The sequence below is a fragment of the Peromyscus leucopus genome, chromosome 2 (assembly GCF_004664715.2).
Source record: "Peromyscus leucopus breed LL Stock chromosome 2, UCI_PerLeu_2.1, whole genome shotgun sequence".
Taxonomy (NCBI): domain Eukaryota; kingdom Metazoa; phylum Chordata; class Mammalia; order Rodentia; family Cricetidae; genus Peromyscus; species Peromyscus leucopus.
Window position 1 is genome coordinate 132,476,940 of NC_051064.1, and position 25,620 is coordinate 132,502,559.

General features: G+C 50.5%; 1 protein-coding gene across 2 annotated transcripts in view; it reads left to right on the forward strand.

Annotated features, from left to right (window-relative positions):
* The first annotated feature begins 2,634 nt into the window (after positions 1-2,634).
* The window catches only part of Mecr (mitochondrial trans-2-enoyl-CoA reductase), a 28,386-nt gene continuing 5,400 nt past the window's right edge, over positions 2,635-25,620 (forward strand). The window contains exons 1-7 of one of the 2 annotated variants that reach the window (XM_028887608.2): positions 2,635-2,851; positions 15,715-15,812; positions 16,582-16,713; positions 19,138-19,281; positions 22,334-22,436; positions 23,412-23,514; positions 24,548-24,621. In XM_028887608.2, coding sequence (XP_028743441.1) covers positions 2,676-2,851; positions 15,715-15,812; positions 16,582-16,713; positions 19,138-19,281; positions 22,334-22,436; positions 23,412-23,514; positions 24,548-24,621 — 830 coding nt within the window. In that variant the 5' untranslated portion in view covers positions 2,635-2,675. The remainder of the gene's footprint in view (positions 2,852-15,714; positions 15,813-16,581; positions 16,714-19,137; positions 19,282-22,333; positions 22,437-23,411; positions 23,515-24,547; positions 24,622-25,620) is intronic. The other variant, XM_028887609.2, reaches the window with a different exon arrangement.

The window sequence follows — 25,620 nt, forward strand, 5'->3', positions numbered from 1 at the left end:
AGAAGAACATAAAGCAGGAATGATCGGTGGGCATCAAAGCACATATTGTCTTGAATGCAAAGTTATGGGCACAGGCTTGAACCCCTTCATAAGGGGTTCTCAAACTGTGCCCCTGGGTGAACCCAGAGGGCCTAGACCAAAAGTGAAGGTTTATAAGGATGTCCAGGGAGATAAAGCCCAGTCTCAAGGAGGAAGACTTGCTTCTGATTCTCCAGGCTTCTCTAGTTGGCTGACCGGGACTGGGGGTGGGGCGGGGTAATAAAAACAGCTCAACGTCACTTAGAGGGTCCTACGGCAGAGAAAGCTTATGAACTTCCTGGCAGAAGTACACCTACCTGTCACTGTGAAAACGGGTAAGCAGGAATGGGTGTTGTGTTCACGTGTGTGCACACGTGCACAGACGTAACTGTGGGACCAGGCTATTCTTCCACCGGGAGACATGAGCTTTCCTAATAAAGTGCAGACAGTTATTGAGCAAGTACTTGAGCCAGGCCTTAGTGCTTTATATGTGATAGTTCTCACTTTATCTGCAAAACATAACCCTGTAATAGTTTTTGAATGTTCCCATGTGCCAAGCAATGTGCTAGGTGCTTTGAGCGACATTATCTCCTTCGATCTTCAAGACAACCTTGAGACTATTGGCCTCTCAATTTGTTGTTGTTGTTTCTTTGCCTTGTTAGAGATCAAACCCAGGGCCTCACCCATGCTAAGTGTGTGCTCTACCACGAGCTACACCCCTAGTTCTGTCCCTTAGTTTTAACCATGAGGGAAACAGAGACACAGAGAAGCCAAATCAAACGTCTGGGACTCAAAGCTAGATTTGCTTGAATCCACTTCCCAAAGCCTTGATCTCCATCCTTTGTTGGGCTCTCTTCCTCAGAGAAAAGGCTTTTATTCCATGGCAGACTTTGGGTCAGTCATTTTTGTCCTTCAAAGCCCTGGCTCTCTAACACTTATCTTCTGGGTTACCTCATCACCATACTCTGGGGAACTTGTAAAGACATATACTTTTGGGTCATGTACCTGTCCCAAGATTCTACCTCAGTAGGCCTAAAATAGGCTTTCTTTTAGGCCACCAACCAGCTCCCAAATCATGACATGGAGACTTAATGAGTTATGAATGCTCAGCCTAGCTTAGGTTCATTTCTGGCTAGCTCTTTTAACTTAATGTAACCTGTTTCTCTTTATCTACATTTTTGCCTCAGGGCTTTTTTTATCTCTCTGTATGTCTGTTTTCCTGCCTCCTCCGGTGTCTGAGGGCATACCTAGCTTCTCACCCGAGTTGTGTCTTACTCTCTCCCTCAGTGTCTTCTTCTTTTCTCTTCTCTCCTCAGCCGAATCTGAGATTTCTCCTCCTACTTATTCTCTCTGCCTGCCAGCCCCGCCTATCTTTTCTCTGCCTAGCTATTGGCTGTTTGGCTCTTTCTTAGACCAATCAGGTGCCTTAGGCAGGCAAGGCGAAACACATGCAACACATCTTTACATAATTAAACAAATGCAGCACAAACAAATATAACACATATAGTTAAAGTAATGTTCCACAACAACCTCATCTGACTTCCACACACCCAGATTTGGAGTCAAAGGGCTGGCTCCAACAGCACCTCCCTCAAAAGGCCCAACCTGCCTCCATCACAGAGTGCTCCTTTTCTTCAAACTGCAATAGTGCACACGTGCATGCACAATAAGGTCCAACTGGAGGTTTATTTATGCTTATGTCCTCCCTCCACCAAAAATAAGACCCTGCATCTTTACAGGTCTATACCTTTTTAGAAAGAATTTCCATTTTCCTACTCAATCTCTATGATATGAGCATTTTAAAATATGCCTTTCTCCTTATGATTCCTCTCATATCTGAACAACAACGTTTTTACAACATGTAATCCTGTCCACCATAATGTTCTTCTAACATTTCATCCAATCCTCACAACCATCTGAAATGAGGTGTATAATTTGCATGGCACTGATGAGAAACAGGCTCAGAGGTGCGCTCATTTGCTAAAGGTAGGAAAGAGCAAGGCTAGGATTTGAGCCTGGTATTCCCGCTTCCATGTCAGCTTTAATACCAGCACTCACGAGGCAGAGACAGACTGATCTCTGAGTTCGAGGCCAGCCTGGTTTACGGAGAGAGTTCCAGGACAGCCAGGGCTACACAGAAAAATCCTATCTCAAATAGAAAAATAAAATAACGTTGATGATTATGATGATAGTGGTGGTGGTGATGGTGATGATGATAAAGTTGTTCTGGGGAATTGGAGATGAAAAAAATGACACCTTAAAGAGCCTAGCACGGTGATAGTTCAATAGAGGGTGGGAAGGGGAAACTGAGGCCAGAATGTAAATGACTTCCCCCAAAAGAAACGACACACTACAAGCAGTATTCGCAGCTTTAGGTCAGTCCGAGACCCTGTTCGTTGGGAAGGCTGCTTTGGTTGGCTCTACAACTTCTTCTCCAGGTCCCTGCTTTTCCTATGCCACCCGAATCGAGTCCCCCACGGCTGGCGGGGAGCCGTTAATCTGAACACTACAAAGGAGGAAAAGAGAGAAGAGGAGAGGGGCGGGGCGCCTCCTTTAAAGGGCGGGGGCGTGGCCACGGGCAGGGCGGGGCGCAGGCTTGCGGTCGCGGGCGGATGACGTGACCCGGCGCGCCGGCTTCTGCCCGCGCTGGAGGTGGCATGTTGGTGTGCGGGCGGCTGACAGGGGCGCGAGCCCGGGCGCCTCTGCATGTGGGTCTCCTGGAGACTTGGCGCCGCCGCGGCCACACCGCCTCCTCCTACTCCGCTTCCTCGGAGCCGTCCAAGGTGCGGGCGCTGATCTATGGCAGCCACGGGGATCCGGCCAAGGTCATCCAGTAAGAGTCGGCGCCGACGCCGGGCAAGGAGCTGGGGTCCCTGGAGGGTTTTTAGGCGGGCGGCGGACGGCGAGGAGAGGAGGACAGGGTCCGAGGAAGCGGACGCCGCCGTCCGACAGACGCCGAAGCCCAAGGCGCGCTTGCTAACTCGACTCCGGTGCTTCCCGGCGGCGGGAGACCCGCGAAGCACAGGTGCAAGAGTAAAGGGCGAAGTTTATTGACCGATTATTGATCGAGGATGATGCCAAGCACTCCTTTGTCTTAAGTGGATGCTTTCGATTGCTTGTCAAGGCACCGTTCGTCGGGGAGGAGGGTAGTTTTTGGATGTGTTCCCATTTGGCAGATGAGAAAACTGAGGCATAAGAAAGTTAAACCTACTTGCCAAAGTCACCCAGCCAGTGAGAATTGGAATTTGAAAATATGGTCTGACAGCCTACCTAAGTTCTACTTCTTTGTTTACATTTTTCAGGGGAAGCGATCAGAATACGTTTACATCTATTTGGATCTTCAGTTCTCAGTTAAATAGGTAGTAGGTTATTGTTTCCGTTTCACGGAGGTGGAGGGACGTGTCCGAAGTGATACAGCTAATTAGTGATTGGAATAGGGGCTTGAATTCACCGCTGGCCCCTTTCTCGTGTGAGTTTCCTTCCACTACACCATGTATGCGTCTTGGCCTAGTTAAGAGTTCGAGGCCAGCCTGTACTACAAGTGAGTTTCAGGAAAGGCGCAAAGCTACACAAGAGAAACCCTGTCTCGAAAAACCAAAAAAAGAAAAAGAGTTGTTTAAACTCGGCTTGGTGGCCCCACCTTGAATCCCAGCACTCCAGAGGCAGAGGCAGGCGGATCTCTTGAGTTCAAGGCCAGCCTGGTCTACAGAGTGAGTCCAGGACAGCCAGGGATATATATAGAGACACTGTCTTAAAACAAACAAAAAAGAGTTGTTTTTATAATCCCAGCATGCTGAGGGGAGAGGGTTGTGAGTTTGAGACCAGCATGGGCTACATAACAAGCCTTGGTCTCAAAACACATGCAGAGAGTAAAATACATAAAAATTTTAAAAAACCAAATACAATTTAGAGACTGCAAAAAAAAAAATTTAGAGACTGCACATAATGGTGTGCCTGTAACCCAGCACTTGCTGAGGCAGGAGGATTGTAAATTTGAGGCCAGTCTGGACTACATACTGAAACCCTGCCTCAAATAAATAAATAAATAAATAAATAAATAAATAAATAAATAAATAAATGAACAAAAATTTGGGGTTTACCAACATGTGTCCTATTATTTTCTCTTCCCTTCTTAAAGTTTCCTGTATACTCCTGGCTAGCCTGGAACTTGCCAAGTAGACTTGGCTGACCGGAAATGTATACTGATCCTCCTTCCTCTGCCCACCCCCACCCCCCAGCACTGGAACCAAAGGTGCCTGCTTCTAATTTTTTTTGGGGGGCCGGGGGGGGCTGGAGGTGCACTCCTTTTGTTGTTGATTTGTTTATTTTTTGAGACAGAATCTTTCTTTGTAGCCCTGGCTAGCCTGTCTCTGCCTCCCAAATGCTGGCGTTAAAGGTGTGCAACTCCACGCCTGCTCCCACCCCATTTTAAAAGAGAGGCTGGCCTCTAACTCCCAAGGGCTGGGATTACAAGGGTGTTCTCCACGACTCCTGCTCCTCTTCCTTTCTCTCCCTCCTCAGACAAGGTGTCCCCTTATTGTCCAGGCTGGCCTGGAACTTGTGGCCCTCTTGCCTCAGCTTCTCAAGGAGTTGGAATTACTGGTTGATGTTCTTTTAAATTGCTCTAGAGGTAGGTGTGGTCAGATGAGTACATGACCCTGAGTTTATCTGAAGCTCCTCTCTGCCTGCCAAAGCACCTAGCCTGCACTTAAACCATGACAATTGTATGTTTGCTGAGAATCGAGGAGTTAGAAACGCACCGCAGGGAGTCTGCAGGTGCTCTTTGGTGGAGGGCATTAGCTCATTCTAGCCCTGTGTGCGGTGTTTGTGACATGGCCCAGAGAACCAAGTGAACTTGCCAAACACACAGCTCAGCCAAGTTGGAGCAAAGAGCTGCCTCCAAGGCCCCTGACTCCCACTTAGTGCTTTCACTTTCGCCCTGCCCCAGGCAGCCTTCACCGCTCCTTAGACTGACAAGGCGTGTGTCGGTCGTCTGTTGGTAATCCAGATGCAAAAATTATGAGAGGGCTGAGAGGTTGACTAACTTGTCTAAGATCAAACATCTTATATTTGATTTCAGGAGCGTGTGCGTGCCGTGTGTGTGTGTGTGTGTGTGTGTGTGTGTGTGTGTGTGTGTGCGCGCAGATCAGAGGACAGCTCTCGGGAGTCAGTTCTCTTCTGCCATCTTTGGGAATCTGGTGATCGAACCCGGGTCATCATATTTGTGACTTGCGCCTCTGCCAGCTGAGCCATCACACCAGCCTCCAAGCTACATTTTGCTCCGAGGCAATGAACCATGTCAGGGAAGACATTTCCCTGAAGATTTTTGCTTCAGTGAGCTGATAAAGCCTTTCTGAGCAGAACTCCATTTCAGAAATGGACCCAAAAGGAGTGCTCCCAAGGCTTATCATTTGTCTATGTGTCTCTCACAAACCTGCTACGAAACAGCTGCTCCTGTCATGTTAGCTCCGAAGCTATTTCATTAAGAAGGGCACCTTTTATTGGGTTCTCCCAAGGTGATGAGGAAGGCCTGGGTGGTTAAACAGCTGCGTGCTGTGGCCTCCTGATCGGTTTCCTGTTCGAGAGCCAGGGGAGCTGGAACAGACTGCTGACGGCAGATGCCACCAGGAAAAAAAAAGACACCTGCTTTTGTCTTCTGTCCTGTCCCCCAAGCTCAGACGCGACACTTGTACCCGGCATTCTCTTCAGTCTTGGCTTCACAGCTCAGTCGGTCACCTGTGCTACATTTGGAAGTGATTTCTGGGCTCCCCTCTGAAGTGCTTAGTAGGACTGGGGTGTCTGTTTTTGTAAGTTTCACAGGCCTTCAGGTGACTGCTGTCCAGCCAGTGTTGAGAAGCAACGTCTGTGGATAGATGGCCAGGCAGTAGGAATTGTCCCTGGTCTGGAATGACATTCCCCTCTGACCCAGATTCAGGCAGCCTTGTTTGTGTGGAGGCCAAGGCCTGTGACCAAAATTCCCTTTGTAGTCCTGTGTGCGGTTAATGTGACCACAGCCATGGAAGAATCAAGTGTTCTTTTCACATCCCAGTGACTGGGCATCTCTGGATCAGGTGACTAGTAGGGTCATGAAACTACCCAAAATCCAAACAAGAGTTCCCAGACAGGTGTGTTTTGTATTGTGGGCCAGTGCTCTCAGAGCTGGGGAGACACTAGGAAAAGGTATGAAGTCAGAATGCAGAATTTTACAGTAGTCTGGAAATTTCAGAGGTGGCCATAACCATTCTATACCACAGAGGTTCTGGAAACCGTGGTGTCCTTTTCTTTCCTCCTCTGCTATCCTTCCTCTCCCCCACTCTAGGGAGTGTCCCCTCAGATTTTTGCTGATGTGGAAATAACTCATTTATTGTATATCCATGAAGTAGCAAGCGAGTTTTCTGCATAGACTGTGGTATTCAAATGGGACTGACCCATACTGTAGCTCAGCATACTGTCCTTGCCTCGCATGCACAAGGCCCAGAGTTCAGTCCTAGGCATCACAAATCAACATCATCCAGTTTGGTTTACTCTCCCACTTTAACAGATAAGGAAACTGAGTCTCAAGAAGATCAAAAGGCTCGTGCCCAAAAGACAACGAGAATGTTCCTGCTTAAAAGAACTTCATGAAGCCGGGTGGCAGTGGCATACACCTTTAATCCCAGCACTCCGGAGGCAGAGGCAGGCAGATCTCTGTGAGTTCGAAGCCAGCCTGATTTACAGGGCGAGATCCAGGACAGGCACCAAAGCTACACAGAGAAATCCCATCTCAAAAAAAAAAGAAAAAAAAAAAAAAAAAGTGCTTCATAGGGATGGGAGTCCCCAATGGAGACAAAGGCTGAAAGAAGCAGTTACATTCATCTGGAAGGACTTTTCAGGATGAGATGGAGTGTAAAATTAGGATTATGATAGTTTAGAAGAAGAAGTGAAATTACAGGTCATTCAGTGGCCGAGTTTTCTGTTCTGCCCTGGGATGAGGCAGGTACCAGTCTTTGCCCTCTTCTCTCCTGTTCCTGCATCTAGCTTGTGTGATTGCCCACACCTGTAACCTCAGCACTTGAAGTAGAGGCAGGAGCACCAAGAGTTTGAAGCCATCCTTGGCTACGTAGTTTGAAACTAGCCTGGGCAACATGAGATGCAGTCTCAAAACACCAAAAGAAACCCCCAGCACCCTAAGTGGCTTCTCACCTGCCAGCTGCAGGATGAACCCACGCTGGGACACCTTTGGTTACGATGCCCTTTCTGATTTAGGACAGATGGAATATAAGGGGCCCGGGTTATGTTGGTACTACATTCTCATTATAGGGTGCTTTTTATTCTGAGTTCTTTCTACACTTGATGTCAGTGTTTAAAACTAAAACTCTGCAGGTAACTTGGTTTGTTTGTTTTGCTTTGTTTTGTTATTGGTTTTTTTTTTTTTTTTCCGAGACAGGGTTTCTCTGTGTAGTTTTGCGCCTTTCCTGGAACTTGCTTTGTAGACCAGGCTGGCCTTGAACTCACAGAGATCCGCCTGCCTCTGCCTCTGGAGTGCTGGGATTAAAGGCGTGTGACACAACCGCCCAGCTGTAACTTGGTTTTTAAACTGGAATTATAGTATTTTTTTTTTAATTGACATTTTGGTTTGGTGCTCTATTGAGGACTTTTTCATAGTCAAAGATGAAGGAAGCGGACATAGTGTTGTTCATCGAGACCAGTGATTTATACCTTTGCTCCCCAGGAAAGCCCAGGCTAGTCCAGGAGTCGGGCCACTATAGCCCAGTGGGGCAGGTGCTATGATATGTTCAGAATGTATAAGTACCCAGAAGAGGGGTGCCTAATCCCTTTCTCTTGCCCTTGGGGAGTCAGACTAGCAAGAAGTCTAAGCCCCATGGGAGATGGGGTAATGCCATATGAGAGGAATTTCCTAAGCAAGAAGCTTCAGGCACAGAATCTCTGAGGGCCTGGATACCTAATGCTGCCTGGGAGAGATCTGTGTAGTAACTGACCTAGAGGAGATTAAGCTGAGGTCGTGGGATTCACACTCACTACACTGGGGAGTTCATGCCATGCCCCACTGTCCCGGTTTCCTCCTAGTTGCCTCAGAGGTGAAATGTGGCAGGCACATTGAATCCCACAGCCAGTTAGAAGTTTTCCCTCCATCCTGAGCCTCTGAGAGATGCTGTCACTCTGCAGCTCCAAGTCACATTCCTATCCATCCCATCAAATGCTCCCTGGCCTTTCCACTCAGGGTGAGTTCGGAGGGGCCCTCGTTTTAGAAGCAGACGAAAAGATGACAAAATCATACTAGCTGGAGAGGTTTTGTTGGGACCACAGGCAGCATCAGTACAAGAGCAGTGGTCCACCTTCAGATCCTTCCTCTGCCACTGATCGTTAAAGTGTAGAAATCACGTGGCCAAGTCAGCAGTGGTGCCGTCCATACTCTCCCCCAGCTCCTGGGTCTCTAACAGATGTTCACAGATCCCTCTTGTGTGTACCTCAGTCTACAGGCCTTTGAGCCCATTCTCCCCAAACAACACTCTTTCCCACCGAGGCAGGATGAGACCTTGTGTTAAGTAGCTTTCTGTCACTACACATGCATGAGACTGCTTAGAAAATGCTGAGACTACATTTGGAGATTGGAGACTACGAGTCGTGCCTTGTTTCTAGATGGGGCATGCACAAAACCATGCACCTTCGCATGAGCCAGAGAGGAAAAGACTAGGTACCCCAACGACCTGAAGACCTACCCCTGGGTTCCATCTCCTACCCACAATGCCCTGGCCACCAAACCTTTAACACAGAAATGTTTATGGGCTGAACTATAGCAGATCCCTCTTGGCACAGCACTGCAGCCATTGAAACTGAGGACTAGCTTCATTTTTCTGGTCATCCTCTGACATTCTATGGAAATCAAGCAGCCGCTGGACTACATGCTCCAGCTACTTGGGATGCGGAGGCAGGAGACTTGCTTGAGCCCAGGAGTTAAAGGTTAGGCTGGACAGTATAGTGAGACCTCCACACACAAAGACGGTCTGAGTGGTGGAAATTGTGCTTGGCGGACCAAAAGATGAGTCCCAAGTGGAAGGTGGGCAGGATCACCTTGAGACGGGAAAGCCAGAAGAGGCCCAACAAGGCTGGCGAGTGATAGAGAGCTCTGGTCCCTAAGAGTCCAGGACTCCTTTAGATCTCCACCACCTGAGGCCACTCATAGTCCCTGCTAGGGGTCACAAGCCAGGAACTGAGGAACCATCTCCTTCCCACTTGGGACGTGTCCTGCTTGTTAATTAGTAAAACCCCAGCACCCCGGGCACTTCACCAAGTCACAGAAGGCAGTGTGTTGATCATGAGGACCACATCCAGACCCGAGGAAAGCCACATGAGGTGTTAGTTCCCTCTGCCTGGTGCTGTATGAGGGTACACATTCCTGGCTCACGTGCTGAGCAGATGGGGAAGTCGCTGGTTGGTGACATGCTTTCTCGGTCGGGTCTGCCTGAAATTATTTGCAGTGATGGAGTGAAAGATGAAAGATAAGGACAAATGGTGGCTAATTAAACATGGAAGGCAGGAAGGAGTGTTCAGCGCTGCTGGCTGGTGTCTACCTTACCCCGCAGACAGAACTGAGCCAGCCCCAGGGGACTGCGCTCTGTTCCCTGTCTCAAAAGGCTCTTTCTTCCGCCTGCTTTTGTTTCCCTTGGACTTCATATGGTATCACAGGTGTACAGCCTCGGCCTCAAAGGAGCCATTGTGACCTTATCCAGCCTGGGATCTGTCAGTTGAGACAGTGGCAGCCCTCGGAGTTGCCTGGCGCCATCATCAGACTCACAGGGGAAAGATATGAACGGTACTGGGGCAGTGACTTGCAATCCAGCCAGGTTGTGTTTGGGTGCCTCCTCATTTGAGCTCTGCAACACAGCCATCGTTTCCTTTGGTGCCCTTAAAAAGCCAGAAACAGAACAGGAATTGCTGTCATTGCACTGGAGGGCCAGCTCCTGGAATTCAGGCCCAGCCCTCTATCCCTTCTTGTCTCAGCAGCGGTATCCTTGACGACGCTGTTAGAGCTGTCTGCAGGACCAGCCGTGTCTGTGGTATTGATGGCATTCCGTGGGGGCAGGCTGGGGCTGGTCTCCCTGATGAGATGCAGCTGGACCAACACGGCTCACCCCAGGCGGGTAGCAAGTATCAGGCCTGCCTCCACCACCACCCACTGGTGTGTGCAGTTTCCACTTCCCAGACTCTAATTTCTGCTCGGCCTGCCCCTACCCACCGTTCTGCCCTCCTCTGTGAATCTCAGCTGGACTTCCCAGGAGCCAAATGGAACGGGGAACAGTTTGTAGCCAATGTCCTGCCTGCTCTCTGGAGGTGGGCTGGTCTGTGAAAGTCATGCTCCAGGCAGGGTAGCTGGACCAAGCCACCTGGGCTCCTCTACGGCAGGACTTCTCAGAGCCTTTATGGTGCCAACATGCGGACTCTTAGGGGATTGGCAGGCAGTGTTTCTGAGATGCACTGAATCCCAGGGAAGGCTAATGGCTCCTAGGAGAATCCCTCCAACATGAGACCAGCTGTAGGCAGTGCTCAGCCTGAGGTTGGAGTCTGGCTTAAGAACAGACTTGCTACTTTGTTTCTTTTCTTTTCTTTTTTTTTTCTTTTTTAAAGCCAGTTAACTTAGTTTCTCAGCTTTCTTCCTTTTTTAAATCAGCATGATGATGCCAGAAGCATAAGCATTGGGAAGACCAAGCAACCTGTAGATGCGGATTGATGAGCTTGGAAGACTCAGCTGTCCTTTGTTGTCCGGCCTGGTGGCCAGAGTTCAGTTTTAATCCACAGACTCCTCCACACACACTGGGCTGGCAGCTCTTTATGTCTAGCCAGAGCATCATCTGCTGTCCATCCTGCAAGTTGCCTGCGTCAGACTTCAAACACCACACCTCTGTGCCCACTGTGAGCTCCCTCACCCTTCCTCTCCATTTGCCTAGCCAGGAATCCAAACTAAGTCTGGGAATCATCACAGACTTTTCCTTCCCTTGACTTCCTAAGTGGCTGGCACTCTTTTTAAAAAAAAAAATTATTATATTTATGTGCATTGGCATGAGGGTATCAGATCCCCCTGGATCTGGAGTTACAGACAGTTGTGCGCTGCCATGTGGGTGCTGGAATTGAACCTGGGTCCTCTAGAAGAACATCCGGTGCTCGTAACTGCTGAGCCATCTCTCCAACCCAGGTGACTGGCACTTTTATGCCATATTCTCTCACTGGAGATGGCAGTTTGGTCCTAGATACCTGTTAATCACCAGGTAGAAACCTCTCTCTCTTTCTCTCTCTCTCTCTCTCTCTCTCTCTCTCTCTCCTCTCTCCCTCTCTCCCTCTCTCCCTCTCTCCTCTCCCTCCCTCCCTCCCTCTCCCCCCTCTACCTTCTCTTCTCTTCTCTCCTTTCCTCCCTCCATGTGATAAGTAAAAAGGGTTCTGGGCTCAGGTCTGAAGGATCCAGACCCAAACTCCTTTCCACGGTTGCAGGAAGCTCTGAAAACTGACCGTTTGGAGGGAAACCAGCTTGCCACTGTCTATTCATCTGGTGTGAATACCCACGCCTCTTGCTGCAGGAGCATCTGGCCACAAGGGGCTGCCCAGACCCTGGGGGTACAGATAACTCATGATTCTGAACTCCGGAGGACATCAGACCCCAAGAACTCCAGAAGAGATCAGAACCTATGTCTTGATCGATTAAAAACCACTCATGTTTTTTGTTTTTTTGAGACAGGGTTTCTCTGTGTAGCTTTGCGCCTCTCCTGGAGCTCACTTGGTAGCCCAGGCTGGCCTCGAACTCACAGAGATCCGCCTGCCTCTGCCTCCCGAGTGCTGGGATTAAAGGCGTGCGCCACCAACGCCCGGCTCAGCAGACATTTTAGGGGAGGTAAAATTTGAGCTGGGTCTTAAAGGCTGAGTTGAATTTTTATTTCACAGAGAAGCTGTGGAAATGGAATTCTTGGCTGAAGGAGGAGTGTGCAGAAAAATGTGCAGAAAAAGGGAAAAGCTGTGTCTGGGCAGCTCGAGCTCCTGAGCTTTGTCTTCTTACAGGAAAGGTCTGATTGTCTGTCAGAAAGCAGGAGAAGCAGAGGATAACACAAATCGGCAGCTAGTCCAAAAACCGACTTGCTCAGGGCTGGCATTATCTTTGGGATGCAGACCTAATACACAGTCCCAGAGAAACACCACAGATGGCCTCCCTGAGAGGTCTAGGGAGGCTGTGGCACTGCCTCCTTTCCTTCCCCTCAGACTGGAGCAGCAGAGTCAGCCTCGGGCCAGGTCAGGCCAGGGCTCATTTCACTCCCTGCTGCTTGGCTTGCCGTTCCAGCGCTTACCAGGTGGCTTCTGTTAACATCTGCCTGCCAGGTTCAGATCAGATCAACCATCGACCACTGTCAGCAGCCCTGAGCAAGTTATTTACCTCTTCTGTGCCTTTGTTCCTGGCTATAAAGGCAGAACAATAGTCTGCAGGCTATTGACTAGGGTGGAAGCCGGCCTCTAACGCACTTGGCAGGGAGCCTGCTGCTGGTGAGCACTCAGTAAGTAGCAGTTGTTATTGTAGGGAGGACCCCTCCCTCCTCCAGCTACACACACACACACACACACACACACACACACACACACACACACACACACACACACACTCACTCACTCCTTGGTCCTACCTTCCTTTTTCAAAGCCTTTTCTTCTGTCCCTATCCCTGGTCTCCCATTCTTCCTAGTTAACCATTTTCTGTAGAGAGTTTAATTAGTTTAGTTTCTTAGCTGATTCTTTTTGTTGTGGTTTTCAAGACAGGGTTTCTCTGTGTAACAGTCCTGGCTGTCGTGGAACTCACTCTGTATACCAGGCTGGCCTTGAACTCAGAGATCCTCCTGGCTATGTCTCCCAAATGCTAGGATTAAAGGTATGTGCCGCCATCCCCAGATGATTCTTAATCATGGTGAGACCTGGTTTTCCTTTATGGGATCATAACAGTCCAGGGGTTTGTAGCTTGCTTGTGTTCCCCAGATTCTCGGAGGTTCTTATAGGCTGTCAGGATCACCAAACTCAGTTCTGGGTGTTGGTGTACAGCTGTGTACATCAGTGTCAGCTTGAACTAGTCACTTTACACTTCATAATCTCAAGAAGCTGTGTTCCTACTAGACATGGACTGTTTATCCATCCCTCACAGAAGCGTTACATCTTAAAGCTCTCAACACAGAGCCTGGTAGAGAGAAGAAAGAGCTCAGGAGAACCTGCCTCTGTTGTTACTATTAGTATAAAATTTTACTTGAAAAATCATACTTTTAGTCCAAGATCATGCTGGATCTAATTAAGAAAGTAAGATTTCTGTAGGAAGTGGGTGGATTACTTCAGCTTGGTGTGTGTGTGTGTGTGTGTGTGTGTGTGTGTGTGTGTGTGTGTGTGTGTAGAGGTAACTGGGGCACCATGCTGGGAGCCTCTGACTGGCAGTTATATACGATTCTACTAAGTAAAACTGAGGAAAATTAGCCTTTGTTGATCTGTTTGGGCCGAGAAGTATTGCAGGCCTGAAGCATTAAGTTTCGGGAAAGCAAAGGTGTTTGCAGCCATTGGAAAGTCACGGGGATTCACTGGTATAATGCAGTGATCAGTGTTGTCCAGTCAGCTGTACTGGCTAGTTATGGGTCAAGTTGACACAAATTATAGTCGTCTGAGAGGCCATAACCTCAGTTGAGAAATTGCTTCCAGAAGCTCAAACTATAGACAGGCAGGCCTGTAGGACATTTTCTTAATTAGTGATCAATGTGGGAGGGCCCAGCACATTATGGGTGGTGCCACCCATGGGCAGGTGGTTCTGGGTGCTATAAGAAAGCAAGCAGATGGGCTGGAGAGATGGCTCAGTGGTTAAGAGCACTGGCTGTTCTTCCAAAGGACCCGGGTTCTGTTCCCAGCACCCACATGGCGCTCACAACTGTCTGTAACTCCAGTTCCAGAGGATCTGATGCCCTCTCACAGACACACAGGCAGGAGAGATGCCAATGCACATTAAAAAATAATAATAAATCTTAAATAGGATTTAAAAAAGAAAGCTGAGCAAGCCAGGGAGCACTCCTCATGGCCTCTGCACCTCGGTGATGGCTCTGCAGCTGAGAGTACAGACTGCACTCTCACAGGACCCAGGTTTGCGTCCAGCTGCGTGCACCTGTCTGTAACTCGAGCTCCAGGGGGTCTAACACCTCGGGCTTCTGCAGTCACCTGTGCGGAGGTGCACAGACAAACATACACACAGTTTTAAGAAGAAAACAATAAGGAACATTCAGCTTGGGGCCGGCGATCTGACTCGGCAGGCGGAGCGCTGCTTGCTCTTGCTGAAGATCACACGGTGACTTTTAACTAGTGTCTGTAACTAGTTTGAGGGGAACCAGCGCCCTCTTCTGGCTCCATGGGCAGGCACACATGTGCTGCACATACATACACATTAAAAATTTAGAATAAGGCCAGGTGGTAGTGGTGCATGCCTTTAACCCCAGCACTCGGGAGGCAGAGGTGGGCAGATATACAGAGCGAGTTCCAGGACAGCCAGGGCTACATAGAGAAACAAAACAAAATTTTAGAATAAAAACCACTTTAATTTTTTTGAGACAAGGCCTCACTATGTAGTCCAGGCTGGCCTTGAACTCACCATTCTCTTGCCTCAGCCTCCAAGTGCTGGAATAGGGGTATACCACACCATACCCATCCAGAAAACTTTATAACAAAAGCTCCCTCCAAGCCCTCTGGCGTGAATGGGGTCTCCATGTGTGTGGGTGAGCTAACCCAGGCAGGCATGTGTAGAAGCCAGGGCCTGACATTAGGGCGTCTTCCTCAGTTGTTTCTTCATCTTTTGAGTTGAGGCCCCTCACTGAACTTGGCACTCACATTTTCACTAGACGAACTGATGGCGAGCAGCCCCAGGGTCTGCCTTTCTCTGCTTTGGGCTACCGTGCCTACCTTTTCTGTGAGAGCTGAAATCAGGTCCTCATGCTTGAGCAGAAAACCTTGAAAGCTGTGAGAGGGAGATATATAGTTTCAAATCTTCATTGCAAAGCCTAGTACAGAGAAGAGATTTGCTTGTGGTGCCCAGTCACCCTGTGGCATGGTTTCCACCCCAGCATCCTTTCTAGGATCCCAGGCCAGAAGGGCCATCTCCCTGGGGTGTGAGTCAACGGCAGCAGAGACTTCACAGATACAGGGATGCTCTCTCCATCGCCTCACTTTCTGCACTAAAGGAAATGTCACCTCTGCCTATGTGTGTTGGAGCCAACAAAACAACACATGGGTAGAGGACAGGTCTGACCCAGAGTTTCCCAGATGTGCCTGTTCGGAAGAACAACTTGGGGTACCTCACCAGGTGATGATGGTTCACGCCTCAGCAGTGGCTGTATTAACAGCGAGTGCGCTGCATGATTCTTAGAACCAAGCAGGCTCAGGGGAACCTAAGGCCAGGCCAGCAGAGGCTCACTAATGTTTCTGTCCCCAGCTCAGCAGTGGCGCTAAGAGGCCACCAAGAATGATCCACTGCAGGTAATGTGGGCCCACACTCTGTGCTGATCCTCGAAGCACCTCTTTTCCATCAGAACCAGATTCCTGGGCACACATGGCAATTGCGATGTGTTGCTGACCTACTTTGGGGAGGCAGTTTGAACAGCAGACACTTAGTCTTGGCTGGTGACAATGTTTTTCTGTGGCTTTGTGCTTAGACTGAAGAACCTGGAGCTCACTGCCGTGGAAGGATCTGACGTCCACGTGAGGATGCTGGCCGCCCCTATCAATCCAGCTGACATAAATATGATCCAAGGTAACCTTGGTCTCTGGAGCTTATGTTAATTGACTCAGCAGCTGCCTCCTTTCCACTGCTCCTCAGGTAGGGTATGAAAGTCTCAGGATTAGCAGTGGCTGTCCTTTAGAGGAGCTGTCTGCACACAGTATCGGCTCTCCTGGCTAACCTCTGAGCATGAGGCTCTGTGAGTTGGGAGGCTTGCCGTTGTGGTAGACCCACCCCTCTGAAGAGCCTGTGACATTCTGGATTCCTTTCTTACTTGAGCTTACCCTTGTGATAACTGTACCTAGAGAGTATTAGCTCCCTGCAAAGACAAGGAAGCAGAAGGCCAGAGCTTGGCTAGGTGCACAGCTGGCGAGTGCAGGGCCCTGGTGGGCTCGGATGTGACTGACCCCAGAGTCTCGGCCCCCCAGAATCTCAGCCAAACCTGGCAGCGTGACTGTATTACCATGATAAAACACCATAACCGAGGCACCTTACAGAAGCAAGTTTGTTTGGGCGTACGGTTCTGGAGGGTTAGAGTCTGTAACAGCAGGGCACAGGCAGCAGGCACGGTGGCGGGAACAGGAAGCTGAGGACTCACATCTTGAACCCAAAACATAAAGCAAGCACTAGGTTTGGCACATGGCTTTGAAGATTGACCCCACCCTCGGTGACGTACTTCCTCAGCAAAACCAGACCTCCCCATAGTGGTTCCACCAGCCCAGGACCAAGTGTTCAAATATATGAGTCTGTGGGTGACGCTTTTGTTCAAACCACATTTACCCTCTGGATTCTTCTCTCCCAGGGAACTATGGCCTCCTTCCCAAGCTGCCTGCTGTTGGAGGGAACGAAGGCGTTGGACAGGTGGTGGCGGTGGGCAGCGGTGTATCTGGACTGAAGCCGGGAGACTGGGTGATCCCAGCCAATCCTGGCTTAGGTGAGTGTCCCCAGGTGTCAGATCATCCGGATTCCTCTCCTCTGGAGACGCACTCCCACTGGCTCGGTGTAACTAGGCAGTACAGGGTCCATCGTTAAGTTCATAGGCCTGCCTCCAGGAGCATGGCGTTGAGCCAAGGGAGCAGACTCCTGTCTGCTGTGCTCTGGAGAGACATACCTGTGTGCACGTCTCCTTGGCTCCATGTTGGTTGGAGCTGTGAGTATCTGACTCCTTACATCCTTGAGTCTGTGCTGTAAGGTGTGATGTAGATTACAGATATGGCTGGCCCTGCCTTCCAGAAGGCTCAGATCTGACTAAAGTGACCGGAAGGCAGTACCTCAATAAAGGGAGTACCCCAAGGCAACGGGAAGCAGAAGGCTGCTCTGCGTGCATGTGTGTGAGGAAAATTCAGGCAAGACTGTGGAAGAAAGGCTGTTAGAACAGGGTAGGGGTGGAAGAAGTCGTTGAGCAGAGATGAGCCGAAAGGCATTTCCTGTGGAAGAAGTAAAGTCAGCAGACATCAGAGTGAGTTTGGGAAATGGAAAAGCCAGTGTAGCCCCAGCCAAGGACTTGCCTGTGGGAGAGGTTACATACTGAGAAGGCGGATCCAGAGGTGGAGCGGGGCCACAGGGGGAAGGCCCTGAAGAGCCAAGCGGAGGATGGCCATTAGAGTGTTCTGCTTTTCAGTCCTTACGTTTTCAAGGCACGGCCATTATCCTAATGGATCTTCAGGGGAGCCACAAGAGGGTCTTGTTCCCCGAGTCGGGTGAGGTGGCCTAAGGTTAGGGACACCTCCCCCAGAGAATGAAATAGAGACCAGAGGAAAGGACAAGCGAGCTTTAATAAAGTGGAGGTAGAGGAGAGTGGGCACAGCACACCAGAGAAAACAGAATCGGCACCAATCGGCTTTGGGTGCCGAGCCCTTTATTAAGGTCCATGGGAGAAGTGCTTTCTGCCCAGGATGACATGAGCTTGGGGTGTGAAAACAGCTCTGTTTTCTCGGGCAAGCTGAAGAAATAATTAACCCACATTTTGTTTCTATTGACTTTTTTTTTTTTTTCTGAGACAGAGTAGACCAAGCTAGCCTCAGATTGAATCCACCTGCCTCTAGCTCCCAAGTGCTGAGATTAAAGATGTGTGCCACCACACCATGCCTTTTAAAATATTTTTTTTTAAGTTTTATTTAATATGTGTGGGTATTTTATTTGTGCCAAAAGCATGCAATGCCCTTGGAGGCCAGAAGAGGGCATCTGATTCCTGGAACTGGAGTTGTGAGCCATCCGGTGTGTGCTGGGAATTGAACCAAGGTCATCTTGAAGAACAGCCAGTGCTTTCAGCCAAGGAGCCATCTCTCTAGCCCTTGTCTCTGTTGGCGGTGAAAGGCTGGTCTGTGTGGTGTTGGAGAGAGCAGATAGCTAACTGAATTGACTACCTCAGGTTTACCACTGAGCTTCCCCCCCCTCCTAACTTTTGGCCAGGAAGGACACCTAACTACACTCACTATCATTATTTACCCTTCAGTTTTGGAACCAGTTGGAGGCCCCAATCTGCTTTGTTTGTTCATTTTTCAAAGTAATGACAAGCATTTGAGGATTACATATGGAAATTTAGTGTTTGAATCTTGGGTTGACCTTTTTTTTTTTTTTTTTAGTTTACCTCCCCCAATTCCCTAAGGCCTTACCCAGTAGGATGGCAGACAATATCTACCCAGACCAGCATATGAGGAGCTGTGTAGCTAGAGTTTTCCTGCCTGGCCCACAGTCAGGACAAATCTTTGTCACCCGCCAGTCCCACAGCCGTTCAGACCCAACCAAGTAAACACAGAGACTTATATTGTTTACAAACTGTATGGCCGTGGCAGGCTTCTTGCTAACTGTTCTTATAGCTTAAATTAATCCATTTCCATAAATCTATACCTTGCCACGTGGCTCGTGGCTTACCGGCATCTTCACATGATACTTGTCATGGTGGCGACTGGCAGTGACTCCTTCCGCCATCCTGTTCTTTCTTTTCTCCTCTCTGTTAGTCCCGCCTATACTTCCTGCCTAGCCACTGGCCAATCATTGTTTTATTTATTGACCAATCAGAGCAATTTGACATACAGACCATCCCCCAGCAGAGCTGAAGCTTGGGAAGCGAGATTTGCTCAGACCTGAACACAAAGGGAGGGAGGAGAGCCCAGTGGAGTCTGGTCTCCCATGTCTCCCACACCCTCTATCAGGTCTCTTTGGGCTGTGACTTACGAAGCCTAACTTAAACTTGCTTTATTATTTTACATCGCTGTGCAGGTAACTTCCGTTCAAACACCAGCAGCTTTTCATGTTACTCGGAATATTCTACCCTCAGTGCCCTTGTACCCCGGAGGGTGGCCTGGGCGGTGTGTGCAAGGGCTCCTCCCTCACCATCCTCCTCATCCTGCCACAGGAACCTGGCGGACTGAGGCCGTGTTCAGTGAGGAAGAGCTGATCAGCATCCCTAAGGACATCCCACTCCAGAGTGCTGCCACCCTCAGTGTTAACCCCTGCACAGCCTACAGGATGCTGCGGGACTTCGAACAGCTGCAGCCAGGTATGACCTACAAGCTGAAGCAAGCCCGGGTCTCCCCACTGGGATGCAACCTAAATCCTGGCCCAAAGGACCGGGGAACTCGCTGGCCCATGTGGCAGAGGGAGAGACCCTAGGGGCAGTGACAAGCTCTAACCTGATCAAGTCTTACTGCTTTAAGTAAAAAGACGTTCGATGGGTTCCTAGAAAACACTCAGAGGACAACACTCAGAGGACACACTGTGAGAAGTGCTGGTCACAGAGCTGGGGCTGGAATGCTGTCACCCAGCAAAAATGTGTTGAGCTGTGGTAGGCTTTGGGGACACAAAGCCAAGGGAGGCAGACAGTGTGACTGTTTTCAATAAAGTGCTGAACTTGGTGTTCCTCGTTCTGCTCAGCACTTCCTAGCACTTCCACGCGCATGAGCGCCTCTGCAGGCACCACCCTGTGGGGTGCATCTCAGCTGCAGAGCAGAGCTAATGCTTCCTGTGAAGGGACTAGGAACTCGAGCCCCAGGCAGACAACCAGGGTCTGACCCCAGGCGTCCCCTCCACCCCAGGCAGACAACCAGGGTCTGACCCCAGGCATCCCCTCCACCCCAGGCGCCCCCTCCACCAGCTGTATGAGCTCACCACTCACATCACTGCTCACCCATAAGACGGAGAGTAAAGGGTTCCAGAGACTCGTGGGTCACTATAGTGTGATGTTTAGTCTTCCTTGATCACTGAGGGAATGATGATCAGAGAGGTGAGCTGTTATCTGAAGTCACTCAGCCAGTAAACAGCCAGAATTGTCACTGAGTTCCTCTGAAAGCAGAAACCAGGCAGGGGCTGGGGCAGACAGCTGATCTGGGAAGTCGTCCCGAGAAGCAGGATTACAGGAAATGGGACAGTTGGACAGGACAGAGGCAGGCCCATCACGGCTGGTTACTGTCGTGATCCCGTAGTCCCCTATGGATCCTCATAAGACACACAGCAGGATTAACCCCCAGAAGACAGAAGACGGGCCAGTTTGGTTTTGTTGCTCTGGGGGGGTTGTTTCCAGTCCTAGGACTACAATCTGGGGCCTGGAACATGCCATGCAACCACTCTGCCACTCAACTGTGTCCTTCCCCACTGGGTAAAGGATCTCTGTCTCTGCGTACTGCATAGCTGTGAGCCCAGCAGGGCTGCGGAAATCACCTACCCTTCATCTCTCATACCAGGAAGGAAACTGAGGCCAAGAGCTGTTGGGCTATTAGATAGGATCGGGGTGGGGTGGGGTCTTTAGTGGAGAAAGCCAGGTGTGATGAGAAACTTTAGAGTTCTAGTAAAGCCAACACTGGGTGCCTCGGCTCATGCCATGGCCGAGGTCACCCCTGATTAGGGCAGCCCTGTGCTGGAGAGAGCCAGGCATTCTGATGCCACCCACTGTAAGTGCCTGCAGCCCACATCTCTATTTTGCTGCCTCAGGGCTGATGAGGCCAAACAAATTCATGACCTGACCCACAGTAAGACTAAATGTCACACTGTTGACTAGAACATGGGCATAAATGACCGCAGATGACGGAGAGCAGAGCTTGGCCGCCCAGCACTCACCTTCGCTGTCTTTGGTCTGTGCTCCATGCTCCTCAGCTCCGACTGAGACAAATCAGTGCTGCCGACAGACTGCACAGCTGCTTGAGGACGCACCCCTCGACCCAGGCGGCTGCCACTAGCTGTAGCCATTCTACACTGACTCTTGCTGACTCTCAAAGCCAGATAGCGTCTCCCAGTCGGCAGAGCATCTTCCTGCTCATTTGGCTTCAATCACAGATGCTCTGATAGGCGCTCTCAGGCCTCCTGTTTTCTAGGGAAGACAAACTGAAGTTTGAAGAGGACATGATATGGCCTGTCTCGTTTAGTTACAGTCATTAAAGTTACATTCGTTCCTTGAAGCAGGATGCACACCCAACTCCATTGTGTTACAGAGCCCGTACTTCCCTAGGGCACCACACTGCCTCTCCCACTGGTGAACTGCAAAACTAAGCCTGGGCTTTGACCACAGCCATTCTGTACAGTGAGGGTACAGCTCAGGGATCGAGTACTTGCCCAGCATGCTCAAGGCCATAGATTCCATCCCTAGCAACACAAAGCAAAAGCAAATATTCTGTAGGGCCCTGGAGCTTCCCATTTCTCTAAGATGGCTCTCATCCATTTCAAGTGCACTTTTACTAAATAATACAGAAGGGAATAAGGTATAGGCCTCCCCCAGGACTGCAGGTGATTGATAGATATGGACCTAGGTACAGCTGTATATAGAACACAGTTACAGCCCCAGCATTGATGAGATACCAAAAAATCCTTTAGGAACATACTGGAAGGAAGCCGGGAGGGCTTCATGAAGGAAGCCACAGTCGAGCTGAACTTAAAAGGAACCAGAAAACCATTGCAAACCAGAGACATGACCTCAGCATGGGCCCGTGAGGTGACGCAGCAAAGATGCTTGCCACAGAGACTGACAACTTGAGTTTGCCCCGAACCAACATGTAGAAAACCACCTGTGCACCTGCAAGCTCTCCTCCGACCTGCACATGCGCATGTGCATGCACATGCAAAGAAATGCAACTTAAAAATAAATGGCCCAAGCAAAGAACAGGACAAAAATTAGGAAGAGGCCAGCGGTGGTGGCACACACCTTTAATCCCAGCACTTGGGAGGCAGAGGCAGGTGGGCCTCTGAGTTCAAGGCCAGCCTGGGCTACAGAGTGAGCTCCAGCACAGCCAGGGCTACACAGAGAAAAAAACAACAACAACAAAAAACAAAACAAAATCCCTGGGAAGATGACCAAAGTGAGTCACGCAGCAGAGTCTGAAACATGGACAGAGTGGCCAAGTCTTGAGAAGCATTTTGGGTGTGGTGGAATGTGGGAAGTGTGGAGATACAGGGAGTGATAGTTCAAGGTCTGAGGAGGCTCCACTGCCCAGTCCTAGATCTGCCCTAGGGTGCCAGGCTGAGAGCCCTCAACACTGCCCAGTCCTAGATCTGCCCTAGGGTCCCAGGCTGAGAGCCCTCCACCTGTTCCAGTTTGCAGGGCTTGACCTGGATCTCTCCCACAGGGGACTCTGTCATCCAGAATGCGTCCAACAGTGGAGTAGGACAAGCCGTCATCCAGATCGCCTCAGCCCTCGGCCTAAAGACCATCAATGTGGTCCGAGACAGGTGTGTGGGGAAAGTGGGCCTTTCCGCCTCACGGCCCCGTGAGTCCCCACTTTTCCACCAGATGGCGCGCTTGCGTAAGCGGAGTGTCTGCTGCGGGGAAGCACGTGTGTTCACCAGGGCAGAGAAGCCCTTGAGAGAGTCTGAGGCAGACATCAGGAGGAGGTAGAGCTGGTCCTTACCCAACAGTCAAGAGTAGTGAAGAGTTGGCTTAGGATAGCCCTGACTTTCAAAACCACAGTTCCTGTTTGGGAAGGTCTTGAGGAGTACTGTTCTGTGAACGCCCTGGCCCATGGTCCCCATCCACTTGGATCTGTGCACTAAACAGAGCCGTGAAGGAGGTGGAGCAGGCTTGTGATCTCTTTCACAGATGAGGGAGCTGAAGCTTCCGAGAAAGCCGATTGCTCAGGAGACACAGAAAGTCCGTAACAGACCTCCCTACCTACTCTCCATTGTCCCCTCGGGTCCCTTTACGCTCCCCTGTGCTCCAGTGTGGCCGAGTCACTTGTGGAGTCCGTTCTGACTACTGGTACTTACTTCAGCCCCTGGCTCTGCGGCGCTAATGCTAAAGAGATTCTGTGTGCCTGGGACTCTGGCCACTCTGCACTAGAGTGTGTGTTTGCACGATGCCCTGAAGTGCCTTGGAGAACAGGAGGGAAGACAGTGGTGTCGGGCTAGCACTAGGAAGTAGAGCGGCTCCGGCCTGGGCACAGGCCGTTCTAGCCTGTGAGCACCGACAGGGTTTTCAGATTTCCTCCCAGCCTGGCTCTGTGCAAGGTGGAGGGCCAGTGGGGAAACGAGGCAAGAGCTGGGGGAGCGTGAGTAAATTATGTGGCTGGCCCTGCTTGAGGTCTGGCTTAACCTCAATCCCAGGTCTCAAAACACGTGTTCTCGAGGCTGTGGCAGAAGGGCCCCCGGAGCTTGAGGGAGGGAAGTAATCCAGTGTGACCAAGGCCCCCGACTGTGTTTGGTTTCCAGACCGGATATCCAGAAGCTAACTGACAGACTGAAGAATCTGGGAGCTGACTATGTCCTCACAGAGGAGGAGCTAAGGTTGCCCGAGACAAAAACCATCTTCAAGGTACCCAGCCATGGCTGGGGAGGTGCTTGAGCAGCTAAGAGCACTGTTCGAATCCGGGTTCGAGTCCCAGCACCCACATGCTAGCTCACAACCATCTATAACTCTAGTTCCAAGGGATCGGATGCCCCTTGTCCTCTTCTGATCTCCACGGGCACCAGGCACACACATGGCACACAGACAAGCATGCAGGTAAAACATTCACATCCACACGCACAAAAGAAAATGTCTTTAAAAATTTAAAAGATAAAAACAAGGTCCTCAGCTAAAGAACACTGCCCCTGTGCCCCATGCCATCCCCTGTAATTGGGAAGTCTGGGGCGGGCTCCTTGCTCTGCTCTGAAAACCATCTTCTCTTCTGGAAAGGACAAAGCCTGCCCTGCTCTCAGCTGTAAGTGCCCAGACACTGGGAAGGAACAGACAGACTTTAGGAAAGCTGGGGTTGTAAACATGTGTGGGGTGCTCCATCAGCCCCATGGCAGCTGTGAGCCAGAGCTGGGTGAAGGCACGGAGAGAAAAGTTCCTGAGCCTCCGCCTCACATTTACTTGGCCATCTCCAGAAAAGGTAGATTCTGCATAAATGAGGAGAACCACATCATCACCACGTGGTGAGGCTGGTCCCCTTTGCTTTGAACTCAAAGTCCATACCTTTCCGGGGTATCCACCCCAGCAGACCCAATAAGCGAGCGGGCCCGGCCTGAGGCCTTTTGCACTAAGCCACGTGGAAGGACCAAGTAGCTGCTGTTGAGAACGTTTGCCCTGGAGAACACACTGCTGAAGTGGAGGTCATACATCATGGGTAGACTTCTCTGTTCCTTGACACTGAGCAGAGATGCTCCTTGTCAGTACCTCCCAGAGTCCTGGGATGGGCAACAGGATGAAGCTTCTAAAACCCTTCCCAACAGATAACATGTCCAAAAGTCATCCACACCCCATTTCCTTCCCTCTCTCCCTGGCACAGCATTTGCTGCTTGGAACAGCTTCAGACCCCACGCGCAGCAGGTTGCGTCCTCACTGAAGGCTCCTTACTTTCTAGGACCTGCCCCTGCCCCGCCTGGCTCTCAACTGTGTTGGTGGGAAGAGTTCCACAGAGCTGCTGCGGCACCTAGCGTAAGTCCCTCAACCACGGGTCTCTATCAGGAGGGCTGTCTGGTGGTGAGTGTGACCCAAGGGTCTCTGTCGGGAGGGCTGTCTGGTGGGAGTGTGACCCAAGGGTCTCTGTCGGGAGGGCTGTCTGGTGGGAGTGTGACCCAAGGCCAGAGCAGCAGGACGCTGAGGAGCAGCACAGCAGGACATTTTGCTCTCTCTGGCCTGCACTCCCGAGCCTCGTCCTCTGTGGATGAGAAGCCTGGCCAGCTTCCCCACCACAGGACGCCTGCAGGAGTCATCACCCCTTAAAAAGTGACTCAGTCTTGCCGGGCAGTGGTGCACACCTTTAGTCCCAGCACAGGGGAGGCAGCACAATACAGGAGGCAGAGGCAGGTGGATGTCTGTGTTTGAGGCCAGCCTGGTCTACAGAGCCAGTTCCAGGACAGGCACCAAAACTACACAGAGAAACCCTGTCTCAAAAACAGTCACTCTTTGAAATGGCTTTATTGTCTTTAAAACTAGAATGAATGTGAAGGAAGCATTACACCTACTACAAAACATTTTGAAAGCATATAAAGTAGTGAGGGGAAAGGAAAGGTGGACACTCCGTCAGCTCCACCCACTGGGGGAAGCTCCATTCACTGTGGTCTAGTCTCCATCTGGAGGACGCCTGGGAAACACTTCCCAGCTGGAGCTGGGCCCTCCACTGTGACCTACCAGCTGTGGAGGTGACAGGGCATAGCCTGGGAAGGGGAGCCACACGGCTGGGCAGAGTCAGCCTCTGCGGTGACCGGCACTGTCCTGCAGCCCTAGGCAGGCGCTGCTATTCCAAATTCCTGTTTGGCTTTCCTTTTGGTGCTGGGGATCGAACCAGGGCCTCAGGCATGCTAAGCATGTGTTCCATCACTGGGCTGTGTCCCTGGCCACCATCTCCATTCTGTACTTTAAGAAATGAAGCCCAGAGAAGGTGATCACCTCATTCAAGGTGTAGTTGGCAAGAGAGCAAGGCTTGAGCCCAAG